At 46.0% G+C, this 21,241-nt stretch overlaps 3 protein-coding genes across 9 annotated transcripts in view; 1 reads left to right on the forward strand and 2 right to left on the reverse strand.

Moving 5' to 3' along the window:
* Nucleotides 1–8,823, reverse strand: part of Uros (uroporphyrinogen III synthase) — a 22,357-nt gene extending 13,534 nt beyond the window's left edge. Inside the window, exons 1-4 of one of the 4 annotated variants that reach the window (XM_063263773.1) lie at nucleotides 8,595–8,823; nucleotides 1,701–1,790; nucleotides 1,402–1,485; nucleotides 335–431 (exon numbers count right to left, since the gene is read on the reverse strand). In XM_063263773.1, coding sequence (XP_063119843.1) covers nucleotides 335–431; nucleotides 1,402–1,485; nucleotides 1,701–1,763 — 244 coding nt within the window. In that variant the 5' untranslated portion in view covers nucleotides 1,764–1,790; nucleotides 8,595–8,823. Of the gene's footprint in view, nucleotides 1–334; nucleotides 432–1,401; nucleotides 1,486–1,700; nucleotides 1,791–7,739; nucleotides 7,879–8,594 lie in introns of those variants that run through there. The other 3 variants (XM_017589229.3, XM_008759891.3, NM_001012068.1) reach the window with 3 other exon arrangements.
* On the forward strand, nucleotides 8,175–20,588 carry Bccip (BRCA2 and CDKN1A interacting protein). Its single transcript, NM_001108505.2, has 7 exons — nucleotides 8,175–8,361; nucleotides 13,572–13,646; nucleotides 14,265–14,345; nucleotides 16,511–16,600; nucleotides 17,263–17,450; nucleotides 18,447–18,621; nucleotides 20,154–20,588. Exons 1-7 carry the CDS (start codon nucleotides 8,194–8,196, stop codon nucleotides 20,322–20,324), a joined length of 948 nt encoding a protein of 315 aa, NP_001101975.2. The 5' UTR covers nucleotides 8,175–8,193; the 3' UTR covers nucleotides 20,325–20,588.
* Dhx32 (DEAH-box helicase 32 (putative)) overlaps nucleotides 20,143–21,241 on the reverse strand; it is a 59,277-nt gene continuing 58,178 nt past the window's right edge. For 3 of the 4 annotated variants that reach the window (XM_063267936.1, XM_006230443.5, XM_039083337.2), the window contains one exon: nucleotides 20,389–20,850. In XM_063267936.1, the coding sequence (XP_063124006.1) occupies nucleotides 20,682–20,850 (169 nt within the window). In that variant the 3' untranslated portion in view covers nucleotides 20,389–20,681. Of the gene's footprint in view, nucleotides 20,851–21,241 lie in introns of all 4 variants that reach the window. The other variant, NM_001130039.1, reaches the window with a different exon arrangement.

Here is a 21,241-nt window from a genome sequence, read left to right on the forward strand (position 1 = left end):
GCTCTCAGTCATGTCTGTCTGGGGACTCGGAGGGCACCTGTGAGCTAGCAGCTCCCTCTGTACTCCAGTGTCTCAGAACGGAAACCGGAGCAGTAGCGTCTGGTAGACTCCAGAGCAGACTCAGTCTCACCTTCATTTTTTTTTAAAGATTTATTTATTATGTATTTATTTATTTATTTAGAGTACACTGTAGCTGTCTTCAGACACACCAGAAGACATCAGATCTCATTACAGATGGTTGTGAGCCACCATGTGGTTGCTGGGATTTGAACTCAGGACCTCTGGAAGAGCAGTCAGTGCTCTTAACCTCCAAGCCATCTCTCCAGCCCCTCACCTTCAGTTTTATTGTCCTTCTCCAAACACAGCTTCACTGCTTCCACTGCCCTGGGGCTGGTGAAAATGAGTCCTCCAAAGCCTTCAGGATGAGACAGCTGCACCAAAACCAACAGAGGCTTAGACCCCACCTCTCAAACGGCTACGACCCCAAAGTCCAAATGCATCGGCAAAGAAGTGGGCAACTGGTCCTGCTACCTGTTCATCCCTCCATCCACACGATACTTGTTTAGTGCAACTATGGGCCTGGAGCCACTCTAGGCTGTGGGTAAGTCCCTTTATTGTCACAGTTCTTCCCTCAAGAAGCTCCTTCTAGGACAGAGACTGACAACTGCAACCCAGGAGATGAGCAGAGTAGAGGGGCAACCTGACCCAGCATGGGTCATGTCAGTGGAGTAAGACGCAGGCAGGAGGGAAAAAGGGAAAACTAGATCTGTATTCATAATGTAACCAGATTATGAAGAAAGTAAGACCCCCAGCTGAAGCCTGAGCTTCAAGTACAATACTTTACTGAACACTTCTGAGCCAGGCCTGAGCTGCTGTGCACACCTAACTTTATTCGAGATGTCCACACTGAATCTTTGGTGTTTGTTTTTTCAGTACTGGGTACCAGACATTCATTGTGCACACTCAGCACACCCTCAGGCTGCCATCAATCTGCAACACTTTGTGACTTCACTGGGCCTGATTCCTGCAGCATCTGCTGAGCAGAGCAGTATGGCAGGCAGAAGCCCTGGGCTTACATTTGGCCCTGCCTTCCTGTCCAGGAGCCTGGCATGAGTCTATAGCAAAGCTCGCTCTAAAGTCAGGAGCATCTGCCTGGTGGTCTCAGCAGAGGCCAGAAGTGGTCCCTACCTCTGAGAGCCATCTTGGTGCTCTCCAGGGCCCTATCTCCCAGGGTCTGGGACCTCCTGACAAAAGAGACAGGAGCTTCGGAAGAGAAGCCTATAAGAAGGTGAACGTGCACTGCCTTTGTGATCATGTGTAACGGTAAAATGAGCTGAGTACCCTCACAGCCTGATACAGCAAGCATTCTACAGAGAGCAGGCCTTAGCATGGGCTTCTTACCTTTTCTGACAAACTGGGCAGAGACATAAATTCAAACGACAGAACAGGAATCAGCGTAGCTTCCAGGCCACACAACCGCAGCTCCTGTAAATGAAGAATGTCAATCTGGGTTGGCCAGGGCTGTCTTGAAAATAAGGGAAATGATATCACATTAACCACCAACCGTTACGTGGAACGGAGGGAGCACAGCACCACAGTAGCTATGCACCAAGTTCACCGAGTTTTAGCATCTCCACCCCACCCTCCATTAGAGAGGAGGTTCTAGTTCAGGGGTCAAGGAATAAGGCTCAGCCACTTACCTGGATATATGGATCCTGGCCGCTGTCATCATCCTTGGCATCTTTGAGTAAGAGAACCTTCATTGTGCCTGGCAGCTCTTATAAAAGGTCCTGCGACAGAGCGAGGAAATGGACCTTAATTAGATCTCAGACTGTTCCTCGGCAGTGTTGGAGGGATAGAGGCAAGAATGAGGCGATCGATTGCCTGTGCCGAGCTAAATGGGCTTGGTCTTGCTCAAGCCCCCTGTCACTGATAAGGCCGAAGGAGAGCGTGCTAGCAGCTGATACTACCTGGGAAGGCAAGTGAGAGCCATTAGTGAAACCCAGTGTCGGTGTCTGAGAGACATGGTGTGTTCTGTGTCACACCAGTAGCAAATAGAGAAAAAGACACCTTAATTTCAAGGTAGTAACTCAATGAGTAAGGAAGCAAATAAATATTTATTTCCTTTCCCGAAATAAACAAACGAAGCCACTCATAAGTGCTTTAGGAGATAGCTCTACTGGCTTTTCCACCTCTCAAGCCATGCTTATTAAATGTTAACCAAGTTTCTTGAGGTGATCTATCAACCTGGACATAATTTGTCAACATGTGCCACCCATAAAGACTTACAGAACTTATACCCTCTCTTCCTGTAATTTCATTTGTAAGAATAAGTGCAAGACGACAGTCAAAACTGTACACAGGGAGTGGCATAAAAATTTCATTCCAGCCTGTATGTGATGGCATACACCTTCAATCTCAGCACCTGGGAGGGACAGGCAGGTGAGGTCAGGCCACCTGAGTCAACATAGCAAGTTTCAGGCCAGCAAGGGCTACATAGTGAAACCCTGTCTCAACACAAACAAACAAAAGGCTTTCTTGGTCATCTCTGTAATTTTCAATAACTGGAAACAACATAAGTATCCGATGAGAGGCTGGTTAAGTACACTATGATGAAGGTTTTAGAAAAAAATCATTGAAATATTGACAAATAACCTAATTACATAGGTTGTCTAATCAAACATGTTACTTAAAAACATGCGAGAACACTTACATAAGTAGTTCGGTGTTATGTTCAAATAGATGAGAAAATACACACCAAAATATTAATAGTACTTATTTCTGAGTAGCTGGGAGTATGATTTTTCTTCCTTTCCATTTCCTTATTATCTAAAAGCCTTATGAGCATTATCTTCCTGGTTATATGAGAGACATTTTAAAAACCTCTCAGTAGTCTCACAATAAACACCAGGTAAGACCTGCAGAGTGATTCTACCTGAGACCCAATGGAAGAAGACACTCGGAAGCAAAAAAGAATGAGCTCTGGGAGGCATGGCTCAAACATATGTGGTCACACTGATGGCTGGGTGAGTCCATCCATGGAACATTAGGGAGTCTGGCTCGAAATGAATTGCTCTACACCTCAGCAGCCGAATCCAGCTAAGTAAGTAGGAATTAGGAAAGGATGTTTTAGTTACTGCTGCCGTCTGGGTGTCAGAGAAATGGGGGAGAGGGTAAAAAAACATAGTATGGTTCCTACCCCTTCCCGAGGCTCTCAGAATGTCTCGCCCGCTAACCAGGACCCTGTCCCCCTGTGGGATCACACCACACATCTTTGTGTCATTTCGGTTTTCCAAGCTTATGATAGTAGATCCTGTTTTTTTTAACTTTACTTTGTGCTCTGACTTGTATTTTGGAAATAAGATACCACACTGTAGTATAGCTCAGGCTGATTTGGGCTATGTGGCCCAGGTTGGCTTTGAGCTTAAGGTAATCCTCCTGTATCAGCCTCCAAAGTGCTAGTATTACGGGCATGTACTAGTGCGCCTCAGTAAGTGAAGCCTCTCATTGGATTGAAGAGAGCTCAAGAGATCTGTAAAGCACATCCTAGGTGTATCCGCGAGAGTGTTTCCAGGAAGGATTAAAGGGGGAACCTGCCTCAGAATGCACCCTCCTAGAGAGGCCTGGGAGGAGTAGGAGGCAAAGGAGAATGCCCACACCTCCGCTCTACAGTACCGAGCCTTAACTCCATCACGGTCTAACTTCCAAAACCATGCGCCAAAATGCATGACCACTTCCTCTAAGTTCTTCTCTTCTGTTCTTGAGCCACAGCTATGGAAAAGCAATCAATGGTTGGTTTCCACCTGTTTGCAAATGGTAACCCAAGTGTGCTAAGATATGAGCAAGTCCACCACTGACAGACTTTTGGGAAGAGAGACCACTCCAGATAACTTTGGGGAGCCCGACTCAATCAGTCCACAGGCATTACTAGAACAGCCCGGGGGGTTCCCCAAAGTAGGGACATTTTTCCTCTAGACCCAGCTTCAGCTTGAACAGAGCTTGCACGGCCCACTGGCCCGCCCTCCTGGTTGGTTTGTACAGTGGATTCCAATCTGCCCTGCCAACCCTACAGTTGTGCAAGGCAACTTCCATCAAATGCATCTCCTAGCACACACCTCTACTTGCCTGTCTCTTGGCTTCCGTGCTAGTGCATCTGCCAGTGGGAGCTCCAGGAATCTGGTACGAAATTTAGTGGCAAGTAAAGTTTAGCATATTCTGCTGAAGAATGAATTCTAGGCCCCACAATGCAAGCAACAAGAGTGGGGATTAAGAAGCCAAAATATGATGCTGTGGAAGACAGGTGATCCTGTAGCCTCCCTGTGCCTACTTATGTCAGCCTACTTATGTCCCTGTCAAGGCCCCAGGCTCTGGCATACAGAGGACAGTTTAGTAATGCTTAAAAAAATAATTAAGTCAATCTCTCACTTGCCTTTCTAGTTGTCGGACAGTGAGCCCAAATGTCCTGCGTCTGGACAGCTGGGAGCTGGAAGCTTCCTCGTGAGAGTAAAGCCTACAGGATTTACTTGAGGTTACTTGATAATTTCAGGTACTAACAAGTGCTGTGAGATAGTAACTAGGGTTCTGTCAGGAGTCATCTCTGCAGGTGCCAGGGAGACTGTTCTGGGAGGTTGATGTCTGAATCGAAATCTGAATGACAATAGCATAGGCCAGAGGAACAGACCCTGCTTTGCAAGCACCTGACTACTACCTGAATTGGACAGTAAGGAGACATGTTCAAGCATCAGGCAGAAATCCTGGGTGTCTCAGTGAAAGAACAGGTATGCTCAAGAAGGGCTTGGGATTTCTTTTAACCCAGAGCTTGGCCTTACTCCTAGGAGTTAAGTTTCCTACCTCTTTAAGGAAATGCAATCGCTTCCCCAGTCCCAAAGACACTGGGTAACTTTAAAGTGTTTTTTCTATGGTATGAACAAATACTCCTGGGAAAGAAGCTTTTAAAAAAGCCAGTGTTTGAAAGGCCACCAGCTGCAATGTACCCCAAAACTTTCTGGACTACCCCAACCTGGAATCCAGAAGCAACAAGTACTTCTTACAGACTGCCTTCCATGTACACTGTTCCCATGTCGTGACTCCATTGCCCTACCCCTATTATTCAGAGCCAATGCTAGTTCTATGTAGACAGTTTATTTTCCTTTCTCGAAATTTCATCATAAAAATGCTCTTGGCTGTCAGATCCGACTGCTGTCTTGTTGCTGGTAGTTACAGAATGCATCCTAGGACCTGGTCCTTTTCTGACTAGCACACATATAGATCAGCAAACCCTTTATTTCAGAGATTGCTTGCTCACAAAACATGCTGAGCACTGGACACAGAAACGTTAGTAAAGTCTGAAGTGACAGGACTGACAGGATATTCTAGTCCAAAGCTGAGAGCCTAGAACCCGGGGCACCAGGCAGCAGGAGGGCAGGGAGAGGATGGATTGCCCTCCTTTCTCCTTTGTTCTCTGCAGCCCCCAGATTAGACAGTGCCTGCGTGCTCTATGTTCTCTACTCAGCCTACACGTCCATATACATGTCCCTGGCAGAAACCTCCATAGGCACACTGGGAAGGTATCTAACCAGCTCGCTGGGCATTTCGCCATCCAGCCAAGATGACAGATCAAATTGTCACCGTGGACTAAGCAGTTTACAATCCCCACCTAAGCCTGCAAAGCACCTATGATCCTCATTTAACGAGAAGGGAAACCATGGCTCTTAATTGCCCAAGGTCAGCAGAATAAATGATAGAAACGAAATCAGCATCCAGAGCTGAAGCTCGGGGCTCAGCCTCCTAACCACTGGCTTCCAGCTGACCTGTAAGACAAATTCTGTGCTAAAAAGGAAGAGTGAGCCAGAAGTTATCAATCCACTTCCTTAGGAAGGTCCCTGTGGTCAGTACAGCACAGGTGAGCCATCTACTTACAAGAGCTACTCTAGACTACACTCTGTCCATGGGCTTGACATCAGAAATTAATCTGAGGACACAAACAGGTCTTTGCTTTTTCCCCTGAGAAGCAATTGCTTCCCTGCGAAGCAATACAGGCTCCTGTGTGGGAAAAATTTTGCAAATTACAAAAATGTAATTATTCAAAAAATTAAAAGTAGTTAATTATATGATCATGCTATTGCACTTCTGGGCAGATCCCAAAAGAACAAAAGCAGAGACTTGAGGTATTTGTACACTCATGCTCAGAGGAGCACTGTCTAATAGGTAAAACCTACAAGCAAATCTAAGTGCCCACAGACGTAAGACTAAATATGAAGACCATGTGAGCAACAGGAACCACTCAGCCTTAGGGAAGAAATCATGATGCCTGAGTACTGTGACTACAGTCAAAGCCCTTTGTTAAATTATACAGATGACTGCCTGAGGCTATGAAAGGAACTGGTTCTTTTTGTGTATGTATGGGTACCTGTTGATGAAGGGTGCTGTCTTCTACTGCTCTTAATCTCATTTTTTAAGAACAGGTCTCTCACTGAACTTGAAGCTCACTGACTGGTTAGATTAGCTGGCCATCAACCCAGTGCTCAGGTTACAGTTGCAGCATGTGGGAGCTGGGAAATGCTGGTACATCAAGTATTTTACCCACTAAGCCTTCTCTTGGCCCAGTACTGGGGAACTGTTTAAAGAGTAGTTTTGCAAGGTATAAATAGTCAAAAGGATGGTGAGTGCGTGGCTGTGGAACAGTATGGATGAACTTAAGAACCAGGCACTCAAGTGTTAAGTTTGGCTATGTATTCTTTACCATAACAAACTATAAAGCCATGGGGGGTGGGGATGTTCAGGAGTCTCCATGCGATTCTATTGACATGTTTTAAATCTTTTTCTATTATTATGCCTTGGGATATTATTATACCTTGGGGTAGGTGTGCATGACAGACTATTATTAGCCGTGCAATAGATTATAGGAGTGTGTTTTTAGACAATTACAAAACCCAAGGCAGCCATTTTAAGCTACTTTATCAGAGGTGGAGTCCTGGTGTCACTACTGTCCACGATAGAGCCTGGTGGACAAGACACTCCCAAGACACTTGGATCCCACAGAATACCATTATGGGCTAGTGGGGTCCCCGATATCCTGACTATTTCCTATTGATGATCACTGGGGTTATTCGCACTTCCTAAAGTTCGCTGGACCAGCTTACTCTGGTTTGGGAATCAAACATACTTCATATGCTGTTGTTCTTTTAGAGAAAAAGGAAGACCACAGAGTTTATTGTCAGAAAGCTAATTTTTTCCCCTGCTTAATAATTTCGTTGTCAATAATCTTTACAAGGAGCTGCACACTGGTAGAACGAGGGATAAACCTGACTGGTAGACCTGATCTATCTGGCCTAGTTTTTAACCATTAGGGCACTTCTTGCGGAAATTCGGCTTCTTTTGAAATAGATCTGAAACGTTGGACAAGTACTTCGTTTAGCCACAAGTGGTGGCAGAGGTGGGGTACACTCATTAACTTGCCGCGATCTCCTTCTTTCTATTCTTTTTAAACAATTCTTTTAACGACGCCATGGGCTTGAAGTAGCAAAGGTCGTCAGGTCTACTGAAAACTTTGTTAGGGAGACGGCGCAGGGCTGGTCCGGTCTGGATCTGCGGACCTTCCGGCGCGGACTCCACCAGTGCCAGTGCGCCCGAGGTTGGCAGCTGCATCGGGATCCCGCCCCGCGGTGTCAGCGATCGCCAAGACCTGCGTGCACGCTCGCAAGCCTGTGTCCTAGTCCAGTCCTGGGCCCGACACCTACCTCGCGGGCTAAGAGGCAGGACAACCTGCACGCCGCGGGGCAGGAGTCTCACGGTCCAGACCGGGGCTGCTAAGTACCGATAACCGAGAGTGGCCTCTCGTCCAGCAGCCAGCGTTCCGGTGCTCCTACATTAGACCCTAGGAGCGTGTGCCAAGCGCCGGCGGAAGGAACGCAGACGGATGGGTTAAACCACTACACATAGAGGGGGAGACCCGAAGAGAATGAGGCGGATGGGAGGATGGAGAGAAGAAGAGAAGGCTAGACCATTGATGCTAAGGTGGAAGTATATATGGCAGATTACTCCAGTGGGACTCAACCAGGGCGCTTTCTTGTCGCGCCACCTCCGCGCCGAGCTTGTGTGTACCGTCCCCACTCCCCGCCCCCGGAGTCCGACCAGAGAGGGAGTCCGGAAGGACGGGGGCGGGACCCACGCAGGCGCAGTGTGACCGGCAACATGGCATCCAAGGCTAAGAAGCGAGCAGTGGGAAATGGGGTCCAGCGGCCGCTTGAAGCACCGAGCCAGCGGGAAGAGGAAGAAGAGGATGAATTGGAGGATGAGGAAGAAGACGATGAAGACAGTGAAGAAGAAGAAGACGATGAAGACGACGAAATCGTGGATGAGGTGAGAGGCACACGTGACCATATTTTTTGGCCAGATCTGAGAGGGAAACCATTCAGACAGCCGAAGCTGTGGGACCGTGATGGGAGATGTGGGGAGTTGTGATTTCCCTCCGCTGTGGTATAGGACACATCCATACCCAGGTTCCCACTGCCGGCTTTTCTACACACTCCTGTAGCCCTTCCCGGCTGAGTTATTCCCATCCCAGAAGCCCGCCAGCCGCACGCTTAACTTACCTTTAGTGGCGCAAGTTTAGTTAGACCTGCGAAGTTTAGTCTCTCCTCTTCCCTGCAGCAGCTCTCCACCTTCTACACACCCAAGCTCACCCTGGCCCGCTGTAGTTGATTAAACGCTACTTGCTTTGTCCTCTTGTACAGTTTTCAAATGCTCTTTAACCTGCAGTTTTCCCTTTATATACATCATAGCTAGACCGTATTGACTGCCAATCTGGGACAGCCAACCAGGTCAGACTGGTTTTATGGCCTCACGGAACTGATGTCCTTTCTTCAGATTTGTTTGTTTCTGTTTTGCAGACAGGGTTTCTCTATGTAACCCTGGCTATCCTGGGACTCGCTCTGTAGACCAGGCTGGCCTCGAACTCAGAGATCTCCTGCCTCTGCCTCCTGAGCCCTGGGATTGCTCAGACTTCTCATTACCTAGTTCCAGGTGTTGTAAGCACCTCTTTCTTGGTGAATAGTTAGGCATGAGTGATTGTTTAAGACAATTACTGTTCCAGAATTGACTCTCCAAAGCAGGGCTTGTAATTTATCCCCATTTCTGTTACAGTTTTCCAGTTCAGACCCAAAATTTGGGCGTTGACTTTAATTACTCCTCCTTTCTCACTCTGCCTCAGTCCATCAGTAAATTGTTAGCTTTTCTTTCAGTACCCAGACACACCTTATCATTGATCCTGAAGCTATTCTAGTCTATACCTCCATCATCTCTAGCCTTACTATAAAGCTCCTCCTCTTCCTATTCCAACTTTCCTTTTCCTCCTCTTCCTCTCCTTGTTCCTCCTCCTCCTCCTCTTCCTCCTCTTCCTCTACCTCTTACTCTTCCCTCTCTTTCTCTTCTTATTCAAAAGATGAAATTGGGGCTGGAGAGATGGCTCAGCAGCTAAGAGCACTGACTGCTCTTCCAGAGGTCCTGAGTTCAAATCCCAGCAACCACATGGTGGCTCACAACCATCTGTAAAGAGATCTGATGCCTTCTTCTGGTGTGTCTGAAGACAGCTACAGTGTACTTATATATAATAAATAAATAAATCTTTTAAAAAAAGATGAAATTAAGGTTGGGATAATCACAATGAAATCATATGCAACTTTAGTTTATTGTTTTTGCAGTGCTGATAATGGAGCCCAAGCCGATGTGCTTGCTAGGCTTTTTTGACCGAGCCACACTCCCACTCCCTCTAATAACCTTTCTGTCCTTGTCCCCTTGACCATCTGTATTCCATGTCCTGCCAGAGAGATCTGGTTGGCCTAGTCTAAGCTCCCTCTTTGAATGCACCAAGGGCTTCTTTTTCCTTTGTAGAAAAACCCCAACTCCTGTGATTGAAAGATGTGAGCCAGAGTGGCTGGCTCAGAAAAGAGTGAATGACTGGAACTCTGCACTGGAGTGAGCATGAGTTCGAGTGCGCATGCAAACATTGCATGCCAGGATTGTAGTACAGCATTGGGAATGAGGCTGTGGCCTGCATGTACAGCACGTCTTCCCTTCCAAGTCATTGCTTTGCTTTGGCTGCCTCGCTTTGGACACCATCTCAGAAATGTTTACTAGCTATTTTGCTACCTTAGGGTTTTTAGAAGTCACTGCTTACTTCCTCCTTTCATGCATGGGAAATCTAACAGATTGCCGCCGACTACAATCACCAGCTGGGGGAAGAACCTCAGATGAGGAGATTGCCTCCTGCACATTGGCCAGTGGGCCTGTCAGTGAGCATTTGCTTAATGAGTGATTGACGGGGGAGAGTCCAGCCCACTGTGAGCACTGGCCCCCATTGGCTTGAATGGTATAAGAAAATAAGCCAGTAAACAGTGTTCTCTGTGGTCTCTGCGTCTGTTCCTACCTTGAGCTCCTGTCCTGACTTACCTGGAAGTAGTTGCCTTTGGTTTTATTGTTTATGACGGCGATAGAAAAATAGAAAGAGGGGTTGGGGATTTAGCTCAGTGGTAGAGCGCTTGCCTAGCAAGCGCAAGGCCCTGGGTTCGGTCCCCAGCTCCGAAAAAAAGAAAAGGAAAAAAAAAATAGAAAGAATGCCATTGTTGATAACAGTGTAACAATATAAGCATCTGCATACTCTAAGTGGGAGTATACATTTGTGCATCTCTTGGGAGGGTAACTTGACAGTATTTATCAAAATTTAAAGTGCATGTAACTCAATAACTTGTAAGAATTTTTCCCCCAAATTGACAGTAATAATAATAATAACAATACTAATACTCCTAGACTCTGTGCATTTCATATTAACTCATTTAATTCTCATATCAGCCCCATGAATTTAGGAATTTACCACCATTTTATAAGTGAGACCACACAGGAAGTTAAGGGGGAATGTGTATATGTAGTTGTTACGTGAAGGAAAAAAGAAACAGGGTAGGGGGAAATTATCAAGTTGAGTGTGTGCTCTTTGGTGTGCAAGCTGACAGCAGCTTTAGGGGGATAGGGATTTGATACTAAGGCTAGGAAAAGCTTTCTCATTCAGACCGCAGCACTCAGTGTGGCTTTTCCCCCCCTTTTCTTCTTCTTTCTTTCTTTCTTTTTTTTTCCTTTTTTTTTTTTTTTTAGAATTATTTTATTTTATATATATTACTACACTGTAGCTGTCTTTAGACACACCAGAAGAGGACATTGGGTCCCATTACTGATGGTTGTTAGCCTTCTTGTGGTTCCTGGGAATTGAATTCAGGATGTCTGGAAGAGCAGTCAGTGCTCTTAACCATTGAACCACGCCTCTTCAACCCCATCAGTGTAGCTTTTACCCCTCACATAGGCCTTTAAGTTTTGTGTGTATGTGTGTTTGCCTGTATATACATGTACTGTGTGTATGCCATGTACACAGAGGCTGGCCATAAGAAAGTGTTGGATCCCCTGGAGCTGGAGTTACAGACAGTTGTGAGCCTCCACGTAGGTGCTGAGACTCAAACCTGGGTCCTCAGGAAGAGCAAGCAGTGTTCTTAACTGCTGAGCCATCCAGCCTGACAAAGGAAATTCTTAGAGCTTTTAGGGCATGTCTGTGATCTGAAGTCCTTAGTGGGTATTTCTTCCTTTATTTAATCGAAGTCTTTCCTTCTCTGATACACTTATTCACCCACAATTCATCTCTCTTATGTAAAAACCCATGAAAATTATCTTGGAAAGTCACGGTCAACCTCAAATCTTTTCAGGAACAAAATGGAGCATCAGGAGTAAAGGGGTGTCATAGTTCAGATTCCGCAATGCCAACCTTAAAGGACAAAGCGAGGTAGCTAGCTTTTTCTCTTAGATTCTGTTGCAAGGTTCTTGCCAAAGCTGGTAGGGGACTTGGGGACATGTGCCTTCTTCTAGTCTCTGTTCCTTGTACCAGGAAACATCATTACCTCTTGTTCATGTCTTTTTAAAGAAAGCTTTTCTTCACTTTCTGATTTCCTAGTTTTAAGCTGTAACAGCATAGTGTATCTTTTTAATTGTATATGTATATTTACTTGTATGCACATGTGCCATGGCCATGTGTGTGCACATGTTTGCACATGTGTGCACATGTGTAGATGTCAGAGGGGAACTGCAGGAGTGAGTCAGGTCTGTCACTCTGCCATGTGGATCATGAGAAAAGAACTCTGCTCCCCACCTCCCAATGTTACCTAAGTAACTGCAATGTCAGGCTTTAAAATGGGTGGACTTAAGGCCAGGATAATGCTACAAGGATGCAATGCTAACTCAGAAGTTGGGGGGAGTGTTGCAAGAACTCAATTTTGAGGTCATCCTGTTCTTCACAGAGAGGCTCTTTCTCAAAGAAAAAGGGGATAAAAGGGTAAACACTGCCAAGTTTGCCACTTGTACAGATTACAAAGGCCATTCATACCATTTCCCCATGTGATGCAAAAGCCTGAAGGACCAAAATGCAGTGACCTGATTTAAATGCAGACACAGTCTCATCTAGATAACGCTGTCAGGCAGCCTCAAAAGAGAAATAATTATTCACCTGTCTCCACAGAGCATGCATAGAGAACAAGATCACTTCAAGTCCCCAGAGTTGCCTAGAGTTAAATTTACCCATCTGTGTGAGGCCAGGCTTTATTCACTTAGCAAATATTTACTAAGTAATAGCAGGTACCAAGCACTTGAAAGGAAAAGCCATGCCTAGAGGGACCAGCCTGTAATCCCAGCACTCAGGAGGCTGAGGCAGGGGGATGGGGAGTTCAAGGTAAAGCTGGATTACAATGTGAGTTTAAGGCTAACCAAGCGGCATAGCATGACCAGATAGATAGATAGATAGATAGATAGATAGATAGATAGATAGATAGATAGATAAGCAGATGCGAAGGACTATGCTCTTGTGGAGCAGACACAGGAGACACAGAAAATAAATCTAAAATTTCAACTGTAATGTGTGTAGCCAGGAAATGGTGGCACCTTTAATCCCAGTACTCAGGAGGAAGAGGCAGGCAGATCTCTGAGAGTTTAAGACCAGTCTGGTTTACAGAGCTAGTTCCATAAGGACCAGGGCTACACCAAGAAACCCTGTCCTGAAAAACAAAACAAAATAAAAAAGCAACTGTATGTGCTATTAAAAGGGATGGGGAAGGCAGGAGATGGGACAGCAGGTAAAGGCACTTACTGCCACGCCTGACTACCTGAGGTCACCTCCCTGTACTGAGATGATGGAAAGAGAAACTGACTGCGGTAAATTGTCTCCTGACTTCATACAGGTACTGTGGCATATGAGCACATGTAAGATTCTCACTCTCTTCCCTTTTATGAAACATCTTGCAGTGTAGCCCAGGCTGCTCTCAAATTACTGATCTTCCTTCCTCTATCCCAAGTTGCTGGTTCACACCACATTAGAGTACATTTGATGTTTGTTTCAACCCCAACTCTGAGACATGCTCTGCAGATAACTAATAGAGGAACAGACCTAAAGGATGGAAACCTGGGCAAAAGAAAAATGTACAAAATGAAAATACTGCCTGTGTCGTCTGTAAGTCTGTGATGACCTGCTTCTCGTATTATTACAGGAAGTGAATATTGAATTTGAAGCTTATTCCATCTCAGATAATGATTATGGAGGAATTAAGAAGTTACTGCAACAGGTACCGTCTTTGCAGAACTTCCATGTATGTCTTCTGTCTCCTTTCCCAGGGTGAATGGCTGCTCGTGCTTTCCTCCCAGCTCCTGGTTACAATGCTGACCTTTGCTGCGTCCTGGAATGCTTTCCTTTCCGTGTGGACACTGCTTGAGATTCTCATCTCTTTCTCATAATTCACATCTGAGCTTGGTGGGGTAAAAAACAAAAATGTTGTAAGGGAGGAGGAGTTGGGCTTCCAGTTCAGAGGGGATGCTGTCCCCTGCGGTAGGGAAGGTGGGGAAGGCAGGCAGTGGGGCCCGAGGCCATCGTCACACGGCATCAGCAGCTCAGAGGCAGAGCATCACACATTCCTACCAGTGCCGTGAAGGCCGCCTTGCTGTACTTTGCCTTTACGTCAAATAATATGGCTGTGTTTGTCTTCTTTCTATACCTATTTGCTAATACCACTGGCTGTGTCTTTTCTGGAGTTTATGTGACTCTGGACGTTTGTTTTCCTCCTGGGTTTACTTTACAGCTACCTTGGTCAGGTCACTACATTTCATTGTTTCTGTTTGAATAATGGAATCACAGTGTTATTAGAAATTGGCTTTGATCTTAATTTAAAATATTTTTCTCCTTTCAGCTTTTCCTAAAAGCCCCTGTGAACACTGCAGAGCTGGCCAATCTCCTGATTCAGCAGAACCACATCGGGAGTGTGATTAAGGTCAGAGGGGAGATGGGCTCTGTGGGTGCTTTGTCCTCCTTATCTCCAGCTGAAAGGAAGTATTATTGAGGACTGCCCAGAGGTTACCGCAGGAATCCAGGCATCAGCCCTGGTAGAGAGAAGGTGTCTGACTTAGAAGGTATTTGGGAGGTGAAATAAGGCACAGTGTAGTGTACTGGGTCCCTTAGGGATGTGGGGGGTAGGTCAAGGTTGACTAACAAGTTTGCTAGAGCGCTGAGGTTGGCACACATAGAAGGTAGGTAGGTAGGGCTGATGAGTGAATTATGGGTGCGCACTCGGCGTCTGGAGTGCGGGATGCTGAGCAGCAGCTGGAGTCACTCAAATGTCAGTCACTGATATCAGACGTCATCGGAATTGTCATGGGAGAGCAAAGGACAGATACCCTGGTAATGCCAGCCATGCTTCTCTGAGCAAAAGAAATGGCAGAGAGCTGCTAGGAATGGCTGCAGCGGGAGGGGAAAGCGGTAAGAGTTCATAAAAACAAGGAGTGGGGTACTTAAGGAAGCACTTGTTCAGTAGGGTCACAGGAAACGAGGACCCAGCCCCAAGACTGCTCTGCCACCTGTCCCCTGGGATTCTTCTGGTTTCCTGTTGTTCTATTATAAAAAGTTCCACAGCTTAGAATTGCAGCAGGCATCTGCTTGGTTTGTGGACCTGCCATTTGGACAGAGGTCAGATTCCCTTCAGTTCCTGCTTTGTTCTGTGAGCCAAGGAAGCTTGGAGTGGGGCATTACTGCATGGCTCCTGGCACTGTCGCTGGGTCATCTGAAGGATAGGACAACTCAGAAAGAGATGGTGGAAGACCAGGGCTGGTTCTTGAGCCACCTTCTCATTCTCACCTAGTTTTGTTGAACCTAAGACATCCTTGCCAACTGGGCAGTGGTAGCCCATTCCTTTAATCCCAGCACTTAGGGACAGAGGCTGGTAGATCTCTGAGTTTGAAGCCAGCCTGGTCTATGGAGCTATTTCCAGGACAGCCAGGGCTACACTAAGATACTCTGTCTCAAAAAAAAAAAACAAAAAAACAAAAAAACAAAAAAAACAAAAAAAAAACAAACAAAAAAAACAAGCAAACAAAAACATTTTGCCAAGAGCTGTAGAGGAGCATTAACAGCCCATGGTGCTGAGGCAGCTGTAACAGGTTCGAGGGCGCACCAGACCATTATAGACCCCATTGTCCTAGGTTCGAGGGCGCACCGGACCATCGTAGACCCCATCGTCCTCTGGGGTGGAAGGATCAGTTTCATCTCATCTCATTCATTCAACATGGATTCCTTGAGTACTTTCTGTGTGTCAGGCTGAGGGCAGAGTGCCGTGAGAAGGGAGTTTATGGCCTGGACAAGCAAACAGGCACCATGTGAAGGAAGGGCTTTAGTAAACTGGCTAGGGGTTTAGTCTCCTAGTGGAGGAGCAGGCAGAACAGAGCTAGGGAGTTCAAGTTGGTTCACCATTGTCATTCCTTGCTGCTTGCTGTCTCCCTTTGCCCATGTGGTATATGTGTTTGCCATGTAAACCCAATTGTTTCTGTAATGGTCAGGAATTGCATTGTGTGAATGTGAATTTTAGGTGATAAAGTGTTAGAGGCTCCTGGAGATAGAAGAAATGGGCTGGCTCATGAATATCAACCTTACCCAGATTTAATAATATATTGAAATTCTGGTTTTAAAAAAATGTTTAGAATCTTCTTTTGAGACAGGGGAGCTCTGGCTGGCCTGGACTTCATAGAGATCCACCTGCTTAAGATTAAAAGCAAGGGTCAGGGTCACCATACCCAGATATACATGAGTCTTCTTTTTCCTTTTGGTTTTCAAGTCAGGGTTTCCCTGTGTAGTTCTGACCGTTGCTGTATGTGATTAACAGGCCTTGTCTCTAGGGAGCCCCAGGCCAGCCAGAACTACTCAGTGAAGCCCTGGCTCACAAAATGAAACTCAAAGCATCTTGTATGAAGCCGTGCAGCGCAGGATGATGTCATCCAGAATGTCTGGAGGCAGAGTGTTCTGAACGTTGACACACTGCACTCGGGACTCACTGCTCTGGTACCCGACCGCAGAAAAACAAGATTTGATTTTGAAAAGTGGAAAATTGGTGTTATACTTCTTTCCAGCCGAATAATGTAAAGTTGAAGTATTTTCCTCTTAAAACAGCAAACAGATGTTTCAGAAGACAGTGATGGTGAAGTGGATGAAGATGAGATCTTTGGCTTCATCAGCCTTTTAAATTTAAGTGAAAGAAAGGTTAGTTTCACTGCGTGGTATTCGGATCTGTGGTCAGGATGCAGTCTTTGTGTCAGAGATGATGCTGTCAGGGCAAGCGCTCCTTCCTGCTCTGTCCTTCTCAGTGTGGAGCGGTCTTGACCGGAGTGATTTGTACCAGCTTAAAGCTGATTACTCTGGTGGCATGATCAGTAACATCGTAGTGCCTAGTGTTGGGATGGTGGTTCTGACGCAGGTTCTGTTGCAAGATTCTGCAGCCAGTCTCTTAGCTCCCAGTACAGTGTGCATACAGAGGGTTTATTCAGCAGCTTCCAAAGTTGAGAGTGGGACCTTAACATGGGCTTACGTTTTCTCATCTCTTTATTGACTTAGTAATGAGTTCTAATAAAAAATTATGTCAGCTGCCTATTCTCTGAGAATAAGATGCGGGCCGCAGTCCACCTTCAGTTTTCAAAGGAACTTTCCAGTTAGTTCCCAACTGTTTTTGTGAGGTGGAATAGAAGTGCTGTTCCAGTGTGTGTTAATTAGAAACTCGACTTACCACCAATCATGGGATGGTGATTAGGTGTAGTGATGGCCGGAGAATTCTTCAGCAGTCATACCGAAGAAGCGCTAGGATGTAAAGGCAGCGGGAGGGAACCCAGCTCTTGGGGCAGAGAGCAAGCCTTCTCTTTCCTTTCCAGGGGACTCAATGTGCTGAACAAATTAAAGAGTTGGTTCTAAGCTCCTGTGAGAAGAGCTGTGAGCAGAGCATGGTTGAACAGCTGGACAAGCTTTTGAATGACACCAGCAAGCCTGTGGGCCTTCTGCTGAGTGAAAGATTCATTAACGTTCCTCCACAGATTGCTCTGCCTATGCACCAGCAGCTTCAGTAAGCAGTTCTGGGCAGTGCCTCAGACGCTCATTCCTTACTCAGGTAGCATCGGAGGTGGAGTCTGCAGCAGTGTAGGTTGGGCTGCAGCAAGCTCTGATGGGGACGGTGGGGTGGAGTAGTGCGCAGGGGCTGCTCATTTCCAGCATCCGGCCCCTTGAGAAGTTTTGATTACTGGTGGCAGGAATTTTAATATTTTCAAACATTCAGGTGGTAGAGAAACTGGTGAATTTTCAAGCTTTTCACATTTGACTGACAGTTTGCACATTCACACATGCCTGTAATTTGAACAAAATGTTGAACAAATACTAAAAAAACCAGAGTCAAATTCTTACATTCTGGTTTGATTAGTGAAACCAAATCCTTAATACTGCCCCTACTTCTTGGCCTCCCTATGTTGTTGAATACAGGAGTTTGAAGTTACAAAAACATTTAAACATAGAACTACAAAGTTTAGAGAATTGAGTGAGGGAAGGATTGTGTCACCTGTGCTTTGATGCACAGGGTTGAAGTGTAGACAGTCATGCTAGCTGTGTCCCTTGTGTAGACAGGCATGCTGGCTGTGTCCCTTGTGTAGACAGGCATGCTCGCTGTGTCCCTTCTCCCAGCTACGTCTGTGAAGTTGCTGCAGTGTCAGAACTGGGTAGTCACATGCTCTAGTGCTGTGCGCCGTGCCTGTGTGCCTCTTAATTTGCAGTTAAACATTGATTGTTTAAAAAGTGCAGGTTCTTATTTATTTTTAAATTTGCACAAAACAGTGAATCTGAGTGAGTCTGAGATTATTTCTTAGTGGGTAAGTGTCTTTCTGAACTCAGATTATTCACTGTTTACAGCAAAAGCCCGTCTCATCGCAGCCTAGGGTACAGCCAGTAGCGTGAGTTAGCCCAGAGGGTGCTGCATCAGTTTTCTGGGTCCAGATAGATGTAACCCAGTGGTGACCTGTGTGTGTGTGTCTGTGTCTGTGTCTGTGTCTGTGTCTGTCTGTCTGTCTTGTAGGAAAGAACTGGCTGAGGCACGAAGAACCAACAAGCCATGTGGCAAGTGCTGCTTCTACCTGCTGATTAGTAAGACATTTGTGGAGGCAGGAAAGTCTACTTCCAGAAAGAGGCGGGATGGCCTTCCACAGGAAGCACTGATGTTTGCAAATGCAGAGGAAGAGTTCTTCTATGAGGTAAGGATGCCCTGCTTCATCTCCATTAGCTCTAGTAGCTTTTCTTGAAAGTAAGACATCTTTAGGCTGGACCATGGTGCACATCTGTAATTGCAGCACTATGGGGAACAGAGGCAGGGGGATCTCTGAATTAGAAGCCAGCATGATCAACAGAGTAAGTTGCAGGACAGCCAGGGTTATACAGAGAAACAGTCTCAAGAAATTAAAAAAAACAAAACCAAAATCTTATCCTCTTGACTTAAGCCAAAGTCCTCTAGCCTACCCAGCTTTTTGTGGTCTCTGGCTGTTGGCTTACACACTATCTGGTACATCTTGCACACACAACAGCTTCCTATTACACTGTGTGTAGGTGGTGGGGTGAGGTGGGTACTGCCTGGGACTGGTTAGGCACTCAGAGCATGCTAACAGTGTGATGGTCAAGCCACATTTGCATGTTTCAGTTTTAAGTTTCGCCTGTGCACATGTGAGGGAGGTGATCATAGCTGCTCTGTGCCCTGAGGTCTGAGTGCTTCTCCCTCTAGCACTTGTTGTAGTGGTGGCTCATATCGTGATGGTGGGCAGCCAAGTCCTAGACAGTATTCTTACATTCTTTCTCTACTGCACTCTTCAAAAACCTCAGGGGTGACATTTTCTGAATTGGATGATACAGTTTTTAAGAATGTATATATTTGCCTGTCTGTGCGAGTGTGCACGCATGCTGTGATGTATGCTGTGACGTGCTTACGAGCACCATCTGCCCTGTAGAGGTGGGATCTCTGATTGCAGCTACTGTGCTGACAGGCCTCGTCAGCCCCAGGAGTGTGGGGGTTACAAATGCATCCCTGCATCCAGTTGTGTAGGTGGATTCTAGGGATAGATCGGCATGGTGGTCAGACGCGCAAAGCTAGGGTATTCACCCTTTGCGCTGTCTCTACTGACTGCAACAGTAGGGCAGCTCTGCCTTTGTTGCACAAGAAGTAAATAGCAAAAATAAGGTATGCAAGTTTGACAGTCTGGGATGGAATCACTGACACCCACATGAAACACTGGGACATGGTGGCACTTGCCTGTAACCCCAGCACAGACACAGGAGAATCCGGAGAGCTCACGAGTCAGTTTCTAGTTCAGTAGTGAACTCTGTACAAGTCAAGGAGGTCTGTGTAGGATTTCAGCATGGCCTAGCTATGCAAATGCCGTGTGGATACAGGGTTCCCAAGCTAAGGAAGTTCAGGCATATGAACAGCATTTGAGGACAGTTCTCAGTTCCACCTATCTGTCCCAATATTACCTTAACAACCAAGTGAGACCATGAAAATAACTTTGGAATTGGAAACAATGTCACCTCTGTCACTTGGATGCTTGTTCCAGCCTTGAAATGGTACCCTTTAGTTTATGGTCCTCCTGTGAGTTGACATGTGTTTGGTGTTTCATGAGTACTCTGTTCTGAGTGTCCCCTCCACTTTTATCTACACATGCAGTGTTCTTTATTTGGGTAAGTGAGCTCTGCCTCTGTGTTGATTACATTTCCCTCTGTGTCTCCTCCTCTGCTGCAGAAGGCAGTCCTGAAGTTCAGCTACTCCGTTCAGGGAGAGAGCGACACTTGTCTGGGAGGCAGATGGTCCTTCGATGATGTTCCGATGAAGCCGTTGCGAACTGTGATGTTAATTCCAGATGACAAGATGAGTGAGATCATGGAAACCCTGAAAGACCATCTATCCATCTAGTCCATGTCCCCCGGACAGTGACAGGCTTGTTTATGTATAATTACCAAGAAACCCATTGGAGAGATACTGAAAAACTCATTATTTTATTCAGATTCAAGTCCTCTACAAAAAGTAGGGCTCTGTTCCACGTGTCTGTGACACATTTACAAAATGGTTTTTTCTTTATTTTGGTCAAATTATGATTGGTTAAAAATTTCCAATAAGAAAAGCGTGGAATAGTAATTTTAAGAACTTAATAAAAACTATTTTTTTATTTTAAAATCATACTTGAAGTGTTCATGTCCAGGACTGCCCTGGCTCCAGCAGCCCACCACCAGCCTCCCCTTGGTGTCTGTATTGCACTCTGTGTTGGAGAGGTCACTGGACTGTGCATCTCTGCTCAGTAGCATCTGGGCACTTGTCACACACATCCTGGTCCTTGTCCATAGCTGTGGTGGGTAGGTGGCCTGAGGCTTGTTGTAGGATGTCCTTGCTTTCACTAGGAGGCAGGTTACTGAAATAGTATTGTGGTACCAGCTGCATAAATCTGTGTATTTAAAACAAACAATACTATGAACACTGGGGAATGGCAGGCAGATGTGCAGGTCCACCCCAGCCCCAGGGAATATGCAGATCTGGTTTTTGTGTAGATAATACAGGCTCTGGTATTAGTGCGGTCAGACTCAATGCACTCCAAATGTTACTCCTCTAGTACAAGGCCACACAGTGGAAGTGTGCTATGCACCCTCATGAGAGGGATCAGAGGAGATACTTGGAAAGAGCTTTGGGTAGGCAACAAGGGGAGTCTTTGCCACCTAACTTCAACAAGCTTTACTCTGAATCCACCCGTGTAAGGTAAGCTGCAACCTTGAACGTGCGGTGCCTTTAGACTGAGTCTGGAGTCAGCTCTGAGAGTCTCCATCCCCAGTGTTGCCCTT

This window comes from Rattus norvegicus, chromosome 1 (assembly GCF_036323735.1).
Source record: "Rattus norvegicus strain BN/NHsdMcwi chromosome 1, GRCr8, whole genome shotgun sequence".
Lineage (NCBI taxonomy): Eukaryota > Metazoa > Chordata > Mammalia > Rodentia > Muridae > Rattus > Rattus norvegicus.

Coding starts and splice junctions, on each gene's coding strand:
- Bccip (NM_001108505.2), top strand. CDS start 8,194: ATGGCATCCAAGGCTAAGAAGCGAGCAGTGGGAAATGGGGTCCAGCGG. Junction 13,647..14,264: donor TTAAGAAGTTACTGCAACAG/GTACCGTCTTTG, acceptor TTCTCCTTTCAG/CTTTTCCTAAAAGCCCCTGT. Junction 18,622..20,153: donor AGGAAGAGTTCTTCTATGAG/GTAAGGATGCCC, acceptor CCTCTGCTGCAG/AAGGCAGTCCTGAAGTTCAG.